Here is an 18,826-nt window from a genome sequence, read left to right on the forward strand (position 1 = left end):
TCCCAGAAAGGTCAGAGGCCAGCACCAGCCAGGACCTGAGAGGCCCCTGATTGTGTGGACGCCCGGCACAGGCAGGCTGGGGCTCGCCAGCTCTCCTGGGGCCTTGACTACGTATGAGGATGCCAGCCATGCACTGGAAGGCTTGGTCGCTCAGAACCAGACAGGGAGGGAGAGTCAGGCCGGAGCCCTCACCAGGGTGGCTGTGCAAGTGCACGTGGGGGACCTACGCAGGCCACCATGCCAGCCCCACAGCCAGTAAGAAGCTGGAGCGCACCCACACAGCCCCGAAGGAGGTGTGAGGGACCCTCGCCAGCTCCGGAGCCCCAGAAACGGGTCCTCGTGCTGTCTGAAGCGGGTGCTTGGCTTACTTGCTCTCCACCTGGCTTGTGGCCTGGTTCAAGGCATCCCTCAGGATGGAGTTCTCCTGCTGCAGACGAGCCAGCTGTGTGTTGGGGCCGTTCTCCAGCTGTTCCTGCAGAGTCCGGATCTGAAAAGCCAATGAAGAGGCGTCGGAGAGAGCTGGCTTCTGAAGCCCCCAGCCCACAAAGGCAATGAGGGTATCACCTTCTCCACATGAGGGGAGGAGAAGCCCTCCAAACTGCACAGTTCCAGCGTCAGAGGCAGGGGGACCCCCCGCAAGCACCCCCGCTCTCCTCTCCGCCTCCCCGTTCACAGCCTCCAGGCAGCGAGCACTCGGCCTGGGCCGCAGGCCTGCCCTGAGCACACCACCTCTGACAAAGCCAGGTGAAGTGCCCTGACTCCAAGCACAGAGCCACAAGCCACAGCTGACAGTGGCCCTGAGGGAGTCTCGTTTCCTGCCCATTGACTTCCTGGGGTGCAGCCCGAGCCACGCAGTGGCCCACCGCAAATGGAGCGCCAGTCGGGGCGCGAGGCTCTGGGCTGGGGCTCCACAGGCAGGGCTGGGCAGGTGGCCCCCGCTGGCCTCAGGCAGCTCATGCCTCTTGCCTCAGGGGGTCCTCCCAACCTTGAGTGAAGAAAGCAGAGCCAGCACGACTGTGGAGCCCCATGAAGGCCAAAAGCTTGACCAACCAGCACCCCGGAGATGGGACGTGGCGTGGGCCACTTAGGACGAGGCAGTTTTAAAAAACAGTGCTCTTTCCAGTCTGTTTTCTATCTTCCTGACTGTTGACATGAAACATACGCACAGCAGGCAGACCAGAGCTGGCCAGATGAAACGGCCCCTCCCTCTAAAACCAGACCAGAGGCTGAAGACCAGGTGTCCTCCAGTGCCCACCGGGGTCCGCCCACCCCAGCCCACAGCCCAGGTCCCGCAGCCCCGCCCACCTTGCCCTGCAGCTGCTGCACTTCCTTCACGTGCTCGCGGTAGCTGGCCTGCATGCGCGCCTGCACAGCCGTGATCTCCTGTTCCCGGGCCACGAGCTGCTTCTTCACCTTGGCCTCCCCGGCTGCGGCCTTAGCCTTCTCTGCGGCCAGCTCCTAGGAGAGCGCAGAGGGCAGAGAGGCGGTTAGTTAAGTGAGGGCGGGAACTCGGGAGCTTGTTGCGGGGGGGCAATGTCCTCACAGCCCAGATATCACCTCATCACCTAACCGCTCCCTGAGTTCCCAGACACACTAAGTCGGCCACTGCAGAGAGCCAGCAGGAGACAACGAGAGGTCTGCGGAAAATCCTACTGGCCTGACCAGTAGGGGTCTTGATGTCAGACCTTGGCCACGTGAAAAGCAGGGGATGCTGGAAGCTGTGTAAACATGCCACATGGTCTTGGGGTCTCCTGGACTACTGGCTAGGCCCTGCTGAGGGGATGGCATGCTGGCTAGGCTGGGTCCTGGACATCTGGGCCCTGGAAGGCCCTACTCGAGTGCTTGTATCAGGACCGAAGAGGCAGTGGGCCTTGATGGCTGGGGTGGGGAAAGGGACAATGCCCATCCCACCATGACTAGGGGGTCAGCCCGCTCCTGCAGGGGCCTGGGTCTCTGGCTCAGCTGCTCTGTCCTCCCCCTAGCCTAGGGAGCATCTGCTCTGCTCAGCATCAGAGGCCCATAATGAGCACAGGATGCTGGGCCAGGGACCTGAAGCCTCAGGAGGAGGCAGAGCACAGGGTAGGAGAGGGGCTGGCTGGAGTCTATGTCATTCCTGAAAGAATGGCCATGGCCAGAAGCCATGGGAAGTGTCAGTTGTGGGGAGGCTGATGCAAAGAGGCCGCTGGGGCTCGGGGTGCTCTCTGACTGGCGGGCCTCCACCCAGGCTGACAACTACCCAGTATGGGCCCAACTAGCCTGGGTGACAAGGTGACCAAGCATCTCACAAGTTCCAGCCCCTGTCCCATCCCTCTCCTGGGCAGGAGACCAGAGAAGTGGGAAAACCTCTCATTTTCCAGGCCACGGCTGCCAGGGAGACCTATCCCCAAGGGCCAGAGTGTCCCTCCCGGGGCTGGGACGGGAGCAAATCAGAGGCTGGGGGAGGAGCTAGGCTGATGGGGTGGCTGCTGGGCACCAGAGCTGCGTGTGTTGCCCAGCCTTCCCTGAGGCCATCTTCGACCCCATGGCCTCACCATTCACAGTCATCTTCCTGGCCCTGCCCAGGGAGAGCGCCCACAGGAGTGTGAGGTCCACGCCAAGGGACACGTCACTGACTACTACAGGAACGGGAGACCACTGCGCATCCTCCCTGACACACACAAGTGTCTCACTCCATTCTCTCGGTAAGATGGGGGTCACGATCCCCATTTTACAGCTGATCTCACAGAGCCCTGGGGGAGATATGTCACCCAAGGCTGGGAAGGCTTCCTCTAGCCGTGTGCTGGCCCGGGGCCTCAGTGGCCACTCACTAACAAGCAGCCTGTTAGGCTGAGCCAAGCGAGGTGGCTAGGATCACAGGGGACATACAATGACACATGACTGCAGTGATGCCTCCGTGGCGCTGGGAGAAGAAAATGGGGTTCTGGAAGGCTTCTTGAGGGACGGAGGCTAAAGGAATCTTCATGGATAAGAGGGAAATTTCCAGCCAGCCACGCAGTGAAAGGCATCGGAGGCCAAGAGAGGAGCAGGAGGAGAGGCCCAAGGGCGTCAACGAAGAGCCACGTGTTGGGGGAGCAGATGGAGCGGGAGCTCAGGGGTGCAGGCTCCGGTGTGAGGATGAGGAGCCGCTGGCAGAGCTTGCAGAGGGCCCTCACAGGACCACGTTAGCACTTGGAAGCCCAAGAGGGCCTCCTTGGGCTGCAGGGAGGTGGGTATGGTAAAGGAAGGCAGGCCTGGAGGGACGCCTCAGAGCGAGATGGGTGACGAGCACCCAGCGGCTGTCCCCACGTGTCTCACAGAGCCCTGTGGCTTGTAGACTGGGAGCTACTCTATCGGACGAGAGCTGGAACGCATCCGGACGTGGGGAGGGTGTCTACAGGTGGACTGCCGCTGTGGGTGTGGAATTCTTGCCAAGTAGCTACCACTGAGAGAGAGTAGTAAGTGTCCAGCATGAAGGAAGCACCTAAGGGCTCCTGTGGGGTACATTCCCCCCTTGCGTCTGCGGCCCATAGTAGCTAGAGACCCCAGGAATGGAGAAGAGACAGGGCACTGTGACCGTCTGAGGCTGCACCCATTCACTCACCACACCTCCAGCTGACCCTAAATTCAAGGGGGCAGACACAAGGAGCTGGCCAGACACCGGCACAGCCGAGCAGCTGTGGGAACGCTTGCTCCCACTTCCTCTCACTTGAACTTTATTTGGCTGGGGGAGGGGGAGGTGTCAACAGATTTCACAGGGATGGCTGTGTCCGGAAACAGGACACAGAAGGAAGGCTCCCAGAAACCACAGACTTAACCAGTGGTGTGCTGTCCAGCTGGCAGAGCATGACCCAAGACGAACCATCCAGAAGGCTCATCTTCTGCTCTTGCCTTCCCCACCACACAAACTTCACTGTCTGGCTCAGGGCTACAGCTCTCCAACTGGGGTCAGAAACTCAGGCTGCCTTGTTTCCAACTAGTCTTGAACGAGCAGATGAAGGGGCTCTGAGGAAGGGCCACAGGCCAGATCGCGTGGGACATCACCAGTCCTGGGCCATATCCCTGGGCCTGCTGCCTGGACAGGAGAAGCAGGTGAGCAGTGAGAGGATGAGAGCAAGCCACAGAATTTTACTGGAAAAGACAGCTTTGAACCGTGTGTAGGGCTCTCTTCAGGAGAAAGGCAAGGGAAGAAGCCCAGTGAGTTCTGACAGCCATGGGGTGGGGGGGTGGCCCCTTGTGCCCTGTGTCCCGACACATCGTGAATGATGCCCCCAGCCCTCAGGGGCGGCACGGACCCGGGACAATCATTCCGGAAGTACAAGCGGTACCTGGGCAAGCCGTCAGCTGCCACTAAGGAGTTGGCCGTCTCCCTGCAGGTCCGCTCCACAGAAAGCAGAGAAGGGAGAAAAGCAGCTCCTTTACTCCCCTCCCGAGATTTTGTTCCCGTTCTCAACAAAACCACTTTGTGTCCGCTGGGCCCAACCTCCTTTCAAGGTGCATACCCTAAAAAAGATGGCCCATCACGACCTGAGGGCCCTAACCCCCGTCTTCAGGTCCACCTGTGTTTAGTCCCATGGTTACGGGAGGGGGGCCACCACCATGGAACCTGCTCCAGGGCATCAGGCTCCCAGATGCACCACTGCAGGAGGCAGTGGTGAGCCGGCAGGCCCAAGCAGGGAGCCAAGGTGGGAATGCCGCCCCACGCTCCCACGGCCCGGGGCCTGGGGGTACTCAGGACAGGCATGCAAGCAGCAGTACCTTGTTGAGCTCCCTCAGCTTGCTCTTGGCGACAGCCGCGTCTTCATGCTCTGCAGCCAGCAGCTTCTCCTTCTCCTCCAGCTGGCGCTTCAGAATCGCCACGGGGTCGCCCTTCTGAGTGGCCTAGAAGTGCCCACAGAGTGGCATTAACCAAGGGGCCACGTCCCCCCACCCCAGCAGTCAGACTGGGACCCACGACGAGACAGCAGGGGCCTGATCAAGTGGGATGGGGCTTCTATATGAGCTGGTTCTAACCTGACTGCACACTCTTCTGGGAACAGCTCCCTGACCTCGACTTCCCCAGGGTGCCAGGCCTCTAGGCCCACTGTACAGAAGAGCTGTTTAGACCAAAGCTTCGGTTCTCAGGGCTAGCTTTTAGGAGCATGGAGTTTCCCACAAACTCGGACCAATGGTGGCCAGGGCCTCTTCCTACTCCATGGAGGCGCAATGAGCCATCGTTCCCAGCTTGGTGCCCAACCTGTAGCTGCTGTGTGAAGCCTCAGGCTGCTAGCTGAAGCCTGGAGACCTTGGGAGGGGAGGTCTCCTACTATGGGGATAGTGGCCTGAGGTGGGTCCGGGCCTGTCCTCTTAGAGGAGTGGTCCTCCTGGTCTCATCCAGTCGCTCACACGCCAGGAGACACCCTTCCCTCCCCAAGCTCACTGAGCGAGGAGCTCCCCTGTGACACACAACGTGCCCACCTCGGCGAGGGCCAGGAAGGAAGTAAGCCCCGCTGGTCTCAGGGCAGGGGTTCACATGTCTGGCTCTCAGGATACATCAACTCCGACCTCATTAATCACAAAGGTGCCACAAATTCTCTAGCAAAATTACCTACAATTCCGACTTTGGGTAAGGAACAAATGCGTGCCACACAGCATCTCCTGGGGGCAGCTCACTCACCACCAACACCACCGGGCAGGTGCTGGCCTCTGAGAAGGCCCCCAGTGGCAGGAGGGGCAGCAGAGAAAGGGGTTTCTGAGATAGTCTCAGGGCCCCCCACCATGCAGTTGGTCCCTACACCGTCTTTACTGCCCCAGAGCCCTGGCCACAAACCAACTAGGCCCCCGCTGCCTTGTTCACCCTCAGGCATCTGGAACCAGAGCCGGGCCCTGGCCTGAAATGGCCTTCTTGTTTCTGTGGCTAGGCTGGTGGCCGGGCTGAGGCAGAAGCTGAAGCGTAATGGGGTGATTCATGCAGCCTGTGAAGGGGTGGCAGGCTTCTGCCGAGATAGGCAAGCGGAGGCTGTTTCAGGACCTCTGTGCAGCTAAACAAGCTGCTCGTGGCCAGCCCACCCAGGACCATTCAGGCGAGGCTGGGGTCCCAGGTGAGAACTGCAACTTGCCGGCCCCTAAGGGAAGAGTAGGAGGGTAGGTCCACCTTATGCCAGGTGTCCTGAATGACGCCAGCCTTCTCGGACAGGATCTCAATGAGCCGCTGGGCCTCCCCCTCGTTGAACACCATGCTTCCAACCGTGGACACCAGCGTCTTGTAGGGGAGATAGAGAGGGCTGTCGGAATCCGGGGGCCCTGTGCAGTGAGAGAGAAGGAGCAGGGACTTACCCTCAGACCCCAGCAACCAAGCTGGTTCTGCCTCAGAGCAGCAGGGAGCCAGGCTGAGCCAAGGCCTCCCAGCTGCTGGGGCTGTGCAGGCTAAGGGCAGAGCCTCCATGGGTACCCCACGCTTTTTTGGAGAACTGAGAAGCAGACCACACTACAGGTCCTCCACCATCCTCCCAAGTGCCCAAAGAGAGCAGAGGGGGAGAGGTCCCTGAGGAAAGAAAGGATGTTATCCTGGACTAGGGGAGATGCCACCCCACATTTTATTATCAAACTGAGCAGAATTAAGCAAGGCATACTTTCCCCAAAGGTGCTTTTTTCCTTCCTTCTTTTTCCAGCCAACTGCTTGGTCCAGTTCTTGCCCTGCACAGCCCAGCAAGGTTTAGCCCTTAGCCATGACTGAGTCCTATGGCCCCACGACCCCTCATACACAAAGACCTCACAGCCACAACCCAGTGGTCAGGAGAGGAGGATGGAAAGCAAAGGTTCCTGCCTCTCAGGCTGCATCTCTGTGGTCCAGGGGAAAAGGAAGCTCTTCGCACACATCTGGGTTCAAACGCTATTTCCTGCTTCATCAAGTCCAAGACCGGTTTTAGGAGAGGGGAGGTTGGTTCTTTTCACAATGGACCTGCCCAATTGTCAGGTTGTAAGTGAGCTCCAGCAGGGCAGAGTCAGGGGCCAACAGCCACCTGTCACTTCTGCAGTGCTCCTGATGTCCCCTCACACACACACACACACACACACACACACGCTGCAGGCTCTCATGCAGCCTTGAAGACAGGATAGGGAAACCCGAGGTGCCCCACCTGGCAGCACCCCCGCTCCGAAATGCCCGGATCTGCCCCACAGCCCACTGACTGGGGTGTCGCAGAAGAGTGACATAAGGGAGAGAGGCTGGCCTGCCGAGGCACCTTCGCCTAAGCCCACCTCACTGAGGACAATGAATGGGGAAGGTTTCCATGGCAACCCTAAGTTCTCTAGCCTGTCACAATATTTTCACTGACTAGTCATAATATTTTCATCACAAGTCAAAGCAATTAGCATGATACCTTAATGGGGGGAATGTGGGGTGTGGGCGAGCTGGTTGCTACGAGCACCTTCGTTGTAGCATTTTTTACCCCCGTGAAGCTGGAGAGAGTAAAAATAACCACGCTGAAAGACGTAAGAGCTCGAGGGTGTCACGAAAATGAAGCGGGGGTGGGGTGCGCGCTCTCTTCAGCCTTTCTTCTTTTCACTGAGATATGTGTATGAGATAATCTCAGTGGTAAACTTATACACACGAGAAAAAGCATTCTGACTACAGCAGAGCCAAAATAGAAGCAAAGCCCCCCTCTAGAGTTTGCTACTAGAAGAAAACCCCACCGTTAGCATTTTGGTTTACAGCCCCCCGCCCCCACCCCGCGTTTCCCCCTCAGCCTGTAGAAAGATGCTTACTGCTAAGGTTTTCCAGAAGAGGGACGTCCACTCTTCAAAGACACAGCTGGGGTCAGACAGGGCAGGACAGCCCCTCTGAGGCCAAGCCCTGCACAGTGTCCCCCCTTCCTGCACTGTCCCACCATGCCAGCTACCAGCCACCAGCCACCAGCCACGCAGGGCCCCTGGGCCCTTGAAATGCGGCTGTCATGAACCCAGGTGTGCTACAAGGTACAAGTGCACCCCAGGTTTTGAAGACTTGGTATAGGGGGAAAAAAAGAATGTAAAACATCTGTAATGATTTTCTGTATCGACTGCATGTTGAAATGATACTTGGGGCAAACTGGGTTAAATAAAATCTAATAGATTCTTAATAGATTAATTTTTGCCATGGATCTGCTTCCTCACAGACTCGGCAGTCTCGACAGACTGCGCACCCTCCTGGAGGGCCAGGGAGACGGACCCCAGAATGTTCCCAAGGGTGTTCTGTAAGCGCCATTCACCTTTATGCAAACTTCCTAATCCAATTCTACTAAATTTTATTAGATTTATCAGGGAACCAAGCCATTGGTTCACTTGAACAACTGATCAATCCGAAGCTACGTACAGCAACACTGAACTCTCCCCTGCCCCTTGCCCAATCTCCCCACAGAAACTTCCAGAGTAGTCCCTGTGTTCATATGGATGCCCCCTTTAAATATTTAGGGAGCCACAACTTTACAATTTTCCATTCAGTTTTTTAGGTAAGAATGGTGCCGTCTTTACTCTCCCCAGAGCTGGGGAAGTAACAATGAAAGAAAAAACCACTTGGAAGTAGAAACCAGAACATGGGGACCCCATGTGAGTTGCATTCACTTCTGCATTTCAAGATTCTTTCACCAAACCAGTGGCACTAAGCTCATTTTGATGCCCGTGTCTGGGAAATGGGCAAGCGGACTCCCTGCAACAAAAAAGGTGCTAACAAGCTAACCCACGCCCGTGCGCTGTGCATCTCCAGCAATTATGTGAAGACTAGAAACAATCCTCAGGACCATGAGATCTTAAGGCACTAAAATAAACTTGTCGAAGACCAACGTCTCGTCCATTAGGTAGCTGACTTGCTAAAGACCATGAGACAGTGAATCCTAGTGGGGTCAGCTTCTCGAGGGCCTGTTCCTTCATGGTCCTGTGCTTTGCCCACCTCTGTGAGTCTGAAATGCCAGGGCGGCCTTGAGGAAGGACGCGGCAGGAAAGCAAGGAGTGGGGAGACAGGATCAGTATCTCATCGGTGGCTCTTAAGTAATCCAGACCCATCCAGCAGGAGACCCAGTGAACAGCCCCAGGGGCCAGGCCCTGCAAGAATGGCACCGGTCTGACTTGGGGTGGGGTGGGGGTAGTAGCCTCCTGAGCGAGGTGACCACAGACGTGTTCCTTGTCCTCTGGGGGATGGTTCCCATGCAGTCCTCTCAGAGATGTGGACTTGCCAGGGAAAGCCAGAAACAAGATCTTTTTATGGGTCACCTCCAGACCTTTACTGCTTACAGCTACCTCAATGAAAAAGAAATTAATCAAACCACTGTAGCGTTGAACACATCTGTGGGCCAGGTCTAGCCTGCAAGTCACCTCTGCCCTCAGGCTATAGGACAGCATGGTCAGAAAAAGGGCCCTGAGCCAGGTGGCCTGGGCTCAAATTTCAGCTCAGCTCCTGCCTGCCTGTGCGTCCTTGGGCAAGTTGCTTCACCTCCCATGGCCTCAGTTCCCTCATCTGCAAAATGGGGTAATAATCTTTCCTTTCTCACAGCCTCATTGCAAAGATTAAATCCCAACATGTTTGGAACAACACCCAGCATAAAAAGCAACGCAGAATCAACCAGCGGGGCCACCTTCAAGCCCTAGTCACAGAAGGGTCCCAGGCCCCACCACACCCGGTCCCCAAAAGAGGCAACGCACAAAGGGAGGGGCTCAGGGGAGCTAAAGGGACTCAGCCCTTCCTTTGACTTCCACCAAAGGAATAGAGAGGTCACGCAAAGGTGGTGCCCAGGAGCCAGGCCCGCAGACAGAGCGGCACAGCCCACAGACCCTGTGGCTCCCGCCTTGTGTGGGCAGGGAGCATGGGGGGCACAGCTCCATTCGCACCCTCTCATGTTTATTAAAGCAAGGAGCCCTCTGCCCCCGCCAGGCCCCCAGCCAAGGAGCATGAGCCACTAGATAATGTGCGTTAACACCTCCAATTCCAAAATAAGGCGCCCTTCTGTGGCCCTGTTGGGAGCTTTAGTCACCAAAAATTAAACTGGTCTTGCAAACAGGCTCTTAGGAGTGTCTTTGTGCTGTCAACTACGGGATCCTCTGTGGATAGTTTTCTCTTCGTGTAACTACTGGGATCCCCAGCAGCCAGTGTCAGTGCTCAGGACCCTACAGGGCTCCATGCCCCAGCACCGCGTCGGCAGCAGCCCCTCTTGGTGTCCAGTTACTGAAACGTTCCAGCTCCTGCCCAGTGCACGTCTAGCTAATTCCACCAGCAGGGCGGTGCCAACAGCTGCTCATCAGTGAGGGAATGATGGCCCAGGCCATGCAACAGCTCATCCCAGAGCGCCAGCTCAATGTCAGCGGTGGGTGCAGGCTGCCCAGGGCGGGCCGGTCCCAGCGGTCACCATCCACAGTATGCTCACGTGGTATACCTGACAGCCAGCAAACTGCTGGGCCTGGAAGGTAAGTTGGAGGTGGAAGCACCAGCTAAGAGGCAGAGGAGACATGGGACGCGTGGGCACCACGAAGCCGATCCACTTAAGAGGAACGTGGGGAGGGCGTGCTGCCAAGGAAGCAACTGCAGCGGTGGTGCCAGGAGAGATTTCAAAGCAGGAGATGCTTCAGCCAAGAAGGCGAGGGCTGGCTCAAGGTGGGGGCAGCAAGGACAAGCAACGAGGCTTGGAAGGGCCTTGCTCTTCAGAGCAGAGGGAAGGGAGACTAGAGTGGGTCTATGTCTTCCTAGGTCCCAAGGATCTGGATTCTGTCTCATAGACAAGGAGCACGGCCAGTAGGGAGAAAGGTCTGTGCCTGTACACATGGCGGGGACAAGGCGGGAGGCAGGGGCAGAGGAGGGAAAATCTCGGGGGGGGGGGGCGGTGGCTCAAGGGCACTGAAGAAGCTGAGCTAGGGGGACAGAGGCCCAGGTGTCAATCTAGGGACTCTGCCAGTGGAACCTGCCCCGGGGGTGAGGTGTGGGGGGCTGAGGGAGAACTCCAGTAGCAGAAACACTCGTTTGCTCAGGGAACATCCAGGCCAGTTCTGCAGGCCTGTCCTATCTCAGACACACAGATGCAGGCCAAATGGCTGCTGCGTCCAGATGTTGCACAACGGCCACCCCAACAGTGTAGGCCAGTGGCCCCGCATGGCTCTACTGCAGGAAGCCAGACCCCAACCTCAGGACCTCCAGGCCCTGACATCCCCAATCCTGAACCAAACTCGGATTGAAGGCCCCAGGAAGGGCTCCCCTGCGCCTCCTTGCACAAGCAACCATCTGACTTAGAGACAGAGATAAGCTCCTGACTCCTGCTGGCCCACATACAAAGGGCACCCCCACAACACCACAGAGAAGCCAGCAAGCACACCCTTCTCTAGAGATGTGGGACTGGCCAGCATGTCGGCAGTCTTCCCACTGGCTTCAAACTGTGGGGTGGAGGCTGCGAAGGGTCCTCATATGAGTTTGCGGGAAAGCAGCCCTTACAAGGCCCCGGACGGAAGATCCAATGACTGCACTGGAGGCAGGGGGCAGAGGCTCCTGGGCAGCACGCACACACCCTAAGCCCAGCACAGGCTGCGAAGTCCGCCACTGCCCAGCGGCCACCCTGCCCTCCCAATCCAATCCCCAGAGAAGCAGCCATGCTCCTTGTCTGCCACAGACACTAATATCTGGCATTTTAACTGCATGGAACAAAGTACCAAAAATGTTAAGAGCAGCCCAATCTGGGGGCCTCTGAATCCGGCCTTTCACTTTGGAGAAAAAAAGTAATCTTAACAAATCCCAGAGGCTGTGTGTTGAATAATGCCTCATGGAATTTAAAAATCCCATAGATTAAATGACTTTTACTCATTATACTTTTTTCCCCCAAATTTCAACAAAATCCAGTTTATACCCAGAGAAAAAAAAGAGAGAGAGAGAAGAGAAACATCACAGTACTTCTTAAAGAAAGACAAGCCCTGTAGGACTTCTGGGCAAGATCCTTCCGCAGGCTTCCTCAGGCATGTAGGTGGTCCAAGGAGAACACGCCTTACTTAAATAATGATCGAGATTTTTAGCAGAAAAGACAAGATTTGTGCACCTGTGGGCTTCCTGACCGCAGCTGCCTCAGGGTGGCCTCGGGAGCCCCAGCACTGCCATGTTTTAAGATGACTGAATGGAGAGTTCTGGAAGAATGTCATCCAGGAACTTCTCTAAGACATGGCAGTGCCATACTGATTCGGCTCCTTCCCGAAGCGATGCTTTTGTTCTTTCAAAAAAGAAAATTTTGGTTTGAAGAACTTACACAGAAAGTGAACAAAGGCTCAAAAGCCCTACAGAGATTTCAGAGCTTCAAACCCTGAAAAACAGTTCGTAAGAAAAGAGTATCAGACCCAATCTCAATACACACCTGTCTATACCCCAGCCCTAAGGGTCTGAAGAGAGGCCGCCGAGGTGGGCTGGGCCTGGCCTGAGAGGGGCCTCAAATGGAGGCACGAAGGCTTGAGGCTGTCCCTGCCACCATCTGCTGTCCATGTGACTTCTGGGAAGTCTCAAAAGAGAGCTGAACTTCGGTTTAAGCTTTTGGAAAAGCACGTAAACCTACAAATCCACATTACAGACCTATAAGGGGATAAATGCATGGAAAGGAGCTTCATAAACCACATGCCTAACCAAGTATCTGGTTGAGAACAATAGTGTCACGTTCCTGGTGGTGACCCAGCAAACACACAGTGCAAGAAGGTCATTGTGGGAGGTGCTGGGGGGGGCGGGATTGTGGGAAGGAAGGGGTGTCACACCTATCAAGTCACATGGTTTAAGATTAGGGCCTCTGCTAAGCTACAGACCCCTTCAGCAAAGTTTCCCTAGTGTGTCTGAAAATTCTTCCCTATCTGCCCTGACCTCTGGTGACCCCTGCTTCATTAGATTAAAGAACATGCTCCTATTTGTGCATTTTTGCCTGCTCTGGGAGGAGAGGCCAGGGGTGGGGGAGGGATTGCGCCATATGGAGCTGAGCCTCCCCCACCTCCCCCAAGATCCTGCCAGCTTCACAGATGTGGGAGCCACTAACTCCATCTCAGCTCAGTTCATGACAATGCACTGGGCACCCAGGGGCTGGGATGTGCCTGAGGAGAACTGGCCACTTTCCTCCCTTGACCTGGACGATCCCTGAAGGAGTAGCATTCCTTTCTGATGCTTGGAAGATGCTCAAGGGACCTATGGTCAGGGCTGGGCTGCCTCACGGTGCCTGAAAGGTGAGGAGTTCCACTTGGTACAGTGAGTGCCTGTTTATTTGCCTCACAGACAAATAATGGAGTTTGTTTTTTTTATTTTCCATCTAAAAAATAACGCAGGTCACGAAAAAAATGGAAAATGCAGAAAGCAAAGGAAAGGTAACTAAAATTTACCCATGGTCCTGTCACCCACATGAACTTGTGCGTGTGTATGTGTAACAGGGTCACTGTGGGGTGTCTGAAAGCGGGTTCTACCTTCTGCAGGTGGGCCGGGATCCCCTGGGCTCTGACTCGATGAGCTTCTGACCCCAGGGCGCACAGGCCGCAGACAGGGGAGGGGGTCCCCGCTGAAGCCAGTGCCGGAGGGGAGGGCCCCACTCAGCAGTAGCAGTGTGCATGCCGAACTCCAGCAGAAGCCGGACAGTGTGGAGTGTGTGCAGATGAGCACCCCACATTCCCCAAGACTGTCTTTGCTTTATCGGGGGGCCAGGCCTGCAGTGTGCAAACCTGGACTCCCTTCCAGGCGCTGGGATGAAACAGCTCACCTAAAAAGCGTCCGCTCACCAGCCTGTTAGCACCCGTGCAGCCCAGGGCAGGCAGGCTGGCAGAAGTACTGTAAAGACGGAGCCCGAGGGCAAAAACAGATTTTCAAGAAACCACCACCAGGTACACAATGCACTTCCTGTAAGAGGTCCGCAGCTTTTCCTAATAAACACCGAACAGGAGAATGAGCCAGCCGAGGCCTGCAAGCTGGCTGCACACACTCGGGAGCTTTAGTTGCGGGGAAATAGCCACTTCTCTGCGGTTCCCTGAGCTCCCTCTTCTGCCAATGATAAGAAAAGAATCTGTGCCTTCTCTTTATTGCACCCCTGGGTTTCTCATGCTCCCCTGAAGTGATCGCTATTCCTACAGCACCACGGGAGAGGTCAAGTCGGGTGCAAGGCTCTGGGAAACACTCGTGTGGGCCTGTCACCACTCTGCGAGAACAGGAAATCGTGAAATGTCTTTGGGGAGTGATGTAGCACTGTCCTCCTAAATTAAAAATGCACCTGCCTTTCCACTTGGCCATGCCGTATCTAAAGAGCTACTCACACTCTAACACACATACGTCACCGTGGCATTCATGGTGCTGACTCTTGGGGTGCCTGGGTGGCTTGGACAGGTGAGCACCTGACTCCTGGTTTCAGCTCAGGTCACGATCTCAGGGTCATGAGATCGAGCCCTGCCTCTTGGACTGCTGAGTGTAGTCTGCTGGAGATCCTCTCCCTCTGCCCCTCTCCCCACTCACTCTCTCTGAAATTGTAAAAAAAAAATAAATAAATAAAAAAGAAATCCACCTTCCAAAAAAACCACACACTAGTAAATATCATTTAAATAAACAAATGAGACATTGCTGCTTTGAAGCAGGATGGAGCTGGAGGGAGCAGTCCCATAGGTACAGTAGGAAAAAAATGTCACCAGTATCCTGGTAAGCAAAGCAAGCCCCCCAAGCTGTGTGTCCCACAGGCCCGATCTGGGTGTGCTGCGGTATTGAGCAGAACGTCTCCCGGGCTCCCCCGGGAAAGGGTGGGGAGAGGCATGGAGTGGAAAGACTCGGTCTTTCACCTTCCACGCTTCTGTATTGCTCGTATTTTGTTTGCTGGAAGGACCTATTTATACAATAATACATTTTTAAAGCATGGATTAGAAGGCAGGTGTTCACTGTCAAATCTGGCCATGACAAGCAGTAAAAAGCTGCCACATGGCCCTGATTTGTTCTTGTAGGAAAAACAGATCGGAAGTGCTGGAAGAGCTCCAAGCTGGGCCTGTAGAAGCACGTCCCGAGTCCGCCTCCACACCTGCCCTGTCTCTCTCTGGGGTGCCTGTCGGCGAGGACCCTGCTGGGCCCACCTGGTGACAACTGAGGACACACCCTCGTCTGTGGTGCCCCCAGCTCCGGAGCACGTTTTGCAGGTTTTGCTGATCTGCCACGTGCCATGGGCTGGCCGCAGCTTCCATGACCTCACTTGTCACATCGCACTGGGATAGGGAGGACAATGGGGCCATGCCCCACGCCACTCGGGATATAGGCAGACAGAACAAGGCACGAGATGAGCTGCGTGGTGCCAACACAGGGCTGCAGAGATGTGCTCATTTTCACAGGCCTCTCCTCTTCTGGTTGCTCTGGCTGAGAACAGCAGTGTCCAAAAGAACTGACTGTGCAGGTGGCCATGCCCTTCCCTGCACATCCCTTCCCTGCACAATCCAGGGAAGGCAGCCACGGGTGACAGGTGACTACAGACCAGTGAGGGGAGGGAGCATCATGTCAACAGGGGGGAAGAAATGTTCTGGTCTCGGGCAGCATGTTTAAGATTTGCAAGAGTCTGCTTAGACTGGACCCCTCTAAAAATGTAAGGGCTCGATGAATTCAACTTAATTTAAAAAGAAAGCAAACCCTGGAAAACATCGAGACAGCCAAAACTAACATGGATCGGCCTGGATGATGGGAGATGGGACCTCTCTCCGATGTTGCAATGAGAAGACTGCAAAGGCCAAGAGGGGGCACTTGGCCGCAAAAGCAGTGGCATAGATGGTCAGAGACACAGAGAAGGAAGCGCCAGCCACAGACTATCATGTGCAGTGGAGATAGGATACCTGAGAGGTGAATTTCTTCATTCTTCAGAGGGAGCATGAGAGTCTAGGGACATGGGGTAGAAACTAACACTTCGTTTTTCATTTTCCCAAGTGTGCACTGTGGGATCTCAGCCTTGTGTCCCTGTGGTTGGGTGGAGAGCCATCTTCGAGTCCAACCCCAACCCCCACCCCCACCCCCTGGGGCAGATGCAGACCACTCTGTGCGCCAATACCAAGTATTCCTAAGACAGTCTGTGTGTTCAAAAATTCTGGAAACTTCCCCCAGTGCAGTGCTTCCTCAGCTTTGCCGTGCGGATGAATCACCTGCAGAATTTGTCCAGAGGGAGTCTGACTCGGTAGTTCTGGGTGGAGCCTGAGACTCTGCATTTCTAACCAGCTCCCAAGAGACGCTAATGCCCGGCATTAGTTGGTCTCAGGACCAGAGCTTGCTAGATGGGGGTGCAGGGGAGGGGAACAGTAAGGACCTCTTGAGTCCCTGCCAGGGTGGCATGAAGGGCAAGGTGGTGTGTCTCTGCTGGCTTCCAGCAGCTTCACTCCTCTTATCTGTAAGTGATCGTGGGCCTAAGGGTAGAATGAGTGAGGTGTGTGTTTTGTCCTTAGTTTGGGGGTCTGGTGTTCCCAAATACAGACATGCAGTTCAGGACTTGCTCTGAGGAAGCACTCTGAAGTCAGAGGTCAGTGATGAGCCTTCTCCAGACCCTTCTCCACTCTGGGAGCCTTGAGGCATTTGCAGTGATATTCCTGCCTCTCTGGCAAATCTGGTTTCTTTCTGTGTTTCTAATAAGCCAGAAGCTGTGGAGACTGAGGGTCTGAAGAACAAGTCCATGGACAGCATGGATTTTCCCAGTTGCCTACAGAGTGGGGCTCAGCCTTCTGCTGCAATGACCTCTCATACATGGAGTTTCATGTTCCAGAATTAATCAGACTCATATTTAGCATTTGTGGCTCTGGTCTTGCAGCCATGACCGTGTTGTCTAGTGGAAAGCAGACCACATTCTTTTCATGCAGTCATACTACACATCCCATGGTCCTCCATTGGCTCAGGGGGCAGCAGTCAGCCCTGGCCACCTGCCTTTGACCTTCTAGTCTGTGGGCTGCGGGTGAGCTTCTGGGTGTCTGTTCATGGCCTGTCCACCCCCAGTTTCTCCAGGGTCCTGTGCACTCAAGGGTACAACTTGGGCTGGGCTGGCCCTGGGCATCCAGAAACTCAGGGGCCTGGAGGTGTGAGGAGCCTAGGCTACTGGGGGGATGCTGCCTGCTGAGGAGGAGCAGAAGCTTAGGGAAAGGAAGGAGTTCCTTCTCTGAATAGAGGAGACCTTGGCTCAGGCCAGGGAGGGCTCCAGGGCCATGAAGTTTGAACTGTGGGTACCAGAGAGCTAGTCGAGGGTTGCTCACATGGGGCTATCTAAGCATTCAAATCAATCAAAAGTCCATCAAATGCCAGGCTCAGGTGCACTGGCCACATTCCATAGTATTTCATCTTTCTTATCCCAGCCATGGTATTTCTTTTCTCTGTCCGAATTGCTTTGTACACCAGCAAGTTGCCATGTGGGCTCACACAGGTCAGAAAGTTAGGTCTTCCTCCAAACAAGGCTCTCTATTACCTGGAAATTAGTACCATTTGCCCTCCTTCCTAACATAAGCACCTATTCCATGCCTTACTTCATGTCTAAAGCCGAACACAGTAACAATGGCTAGAGGACACAGCAAGCTCTATTCTGAGCACACCTCATGCTTTACAGAACACAGGCCAGTTCTTGGTTCCCTCCCTGTCTTCATGCCTCAAGTACCCTGTTCCTGGGTCAAGTGGAACACCACTTTAAAGACAAGACAGTGTGCCTTTCCTCCAGCGTGCGGAGGCAGACTGATGCTAAATATCTGGATTTTCAAACGGCTTTGGAAGGCTGATCCGACCCGTGTGGCCAGGTGGGCTGATCCTTGACCTTCAGCAGGAGCCTGGAGCTGCTCACACAGCACAGGGTCCCCTCACAAGGTATACTCCCCCAAGCTGGGGGAGGAGGAAACCTGGAAAAAGTGAATGTAGCTTCACAAAGGGGTAAGAAAGGGAAACCCAGCTAAAAACACAAGGCCTTGCGCTACCAAGCACAGGCCCACACATTTCAGATTTCCTAAGATGCCTCATTAAGACAAATGCAATTAATTTTCCAAAACAACTAATGACTAGTCATTAGTTGTTTTTTTTTTTTTTTTAAGTGGGCTCCATGCCCAACATGGGGCTCAAACTCATGACCCTGAGATCAAGAGTCGCATGCTCTACCAGCTGAGCCAGCCAGGCACCCCTAGTCAAAGACCTTTAAAAAAAAGGGGAGGAGAAAGAAAGAAAGAATAGAAAATGCAAGACTACCGTATCAAATGAATGATGAACATGAAACTGGAACTCACTGGCCCAATTTCTCTAGTAATATGCACTCAAAACATAACAGAAAATTACTGTTCTGTATTATCTTGTATTATCTGACAAGTACATAAAATGACCCAGAGTAACTGGGATAGGGAAGAGGAAAAACTGGGGGTGGGGTGGGGTTGGATGCCACCACTCCTTTAAAACACCCTACCATTATTCATTTAACAAACACACAGACATGAGTACCACGTGAGGTTAGCGACAGAACGGGCTGGTAGAACACAGGCCTCGAAGATCTGCCCAGACACAGAAGTGTTCCAGACTGCATGGCGGATGGAATTACTATTCCCAATTCCTTTCTTTTCCTCACACCTTTTCCAACGCCATGTAGCAGTCTGGCCCACTGGAGAAAGTGGGCTTCCTGTCCCTTGCTGCTGGCTTGGTCACATGACTTGCTCGGGCCAACAGGATGCTGGTTTGAAATGTATCCTTTCACAGCTCTGCCATCACCAAGAGAAGGGCTTCTGCCCTCCAGAATCCCTGAGGCCTCAGGCTAGAGCCCAGAAGGAACCCATGTGCAACAGACTGAGGTTCAACCTGCAGCAAGGAGCCAAAACATGAGCCACTCAGCAGAAACAACCCAGATCAGTCAAACTTCAGCCAGTTCAACAGAAGCATGAACATGAATAAATGACT

At 54.9% G+C, this 18,826-nt stretch overlaps 1 protein-coding gene across 10 annotated transcripts in view; it reads right to left on the reverse strand.

Annotated features, from left to right (window-relative positions):
* The window catches only part of RRBP1 (ribosome binding protein 1), a 63,060-nt gene that overhangs the window by 18,850 nt on the left and 25,384 nt on the right, over positions 1-18,826 (reverse strand). For 9 of the 10 annotated variants that reach the window (XM_032351468.1, XM_032351466.1, XM_032351465.1 and 6 more), the window contains 4 exons: positions 6,110-6,258; positions 4,735-4,857; positions 1,306-1,458; positions 369-487 (listed from right to left, as the gene is read on the reverse strand). In XM_032351468.1, coding sequence (XP_032207359.1) covers positions 369-487; positions 1,306-1,458; positions 4,735-4,857; positions 6,110-6,258 — 544 coding nt within the window. Of the gene's footprint in view, positions 1-368; positions 488-1,305; positions 1,459-4,734; positions 4,858-6,109; positions 6,259-7,094; positions 7,186-18,826 lie in introns of those variants that run through there. The other variant, XM_032351471.1, reaches the window with a different exon arrangement.

This window comes from Mustela erminea, chromosome 7, assembly GCF_009829155.1.
Source record: "Mustela erminea isolate mMusErm1 chromosome 7, mMusErm1.Pri, whole genome shotgun sequence".
Taxonomy (NCBI): domain Eukaryota; kingdom Metazoa; phylum Chordata; class Mammalia; order Carnivora; family Mustelidae; genus Mustela; species Mustela erminea.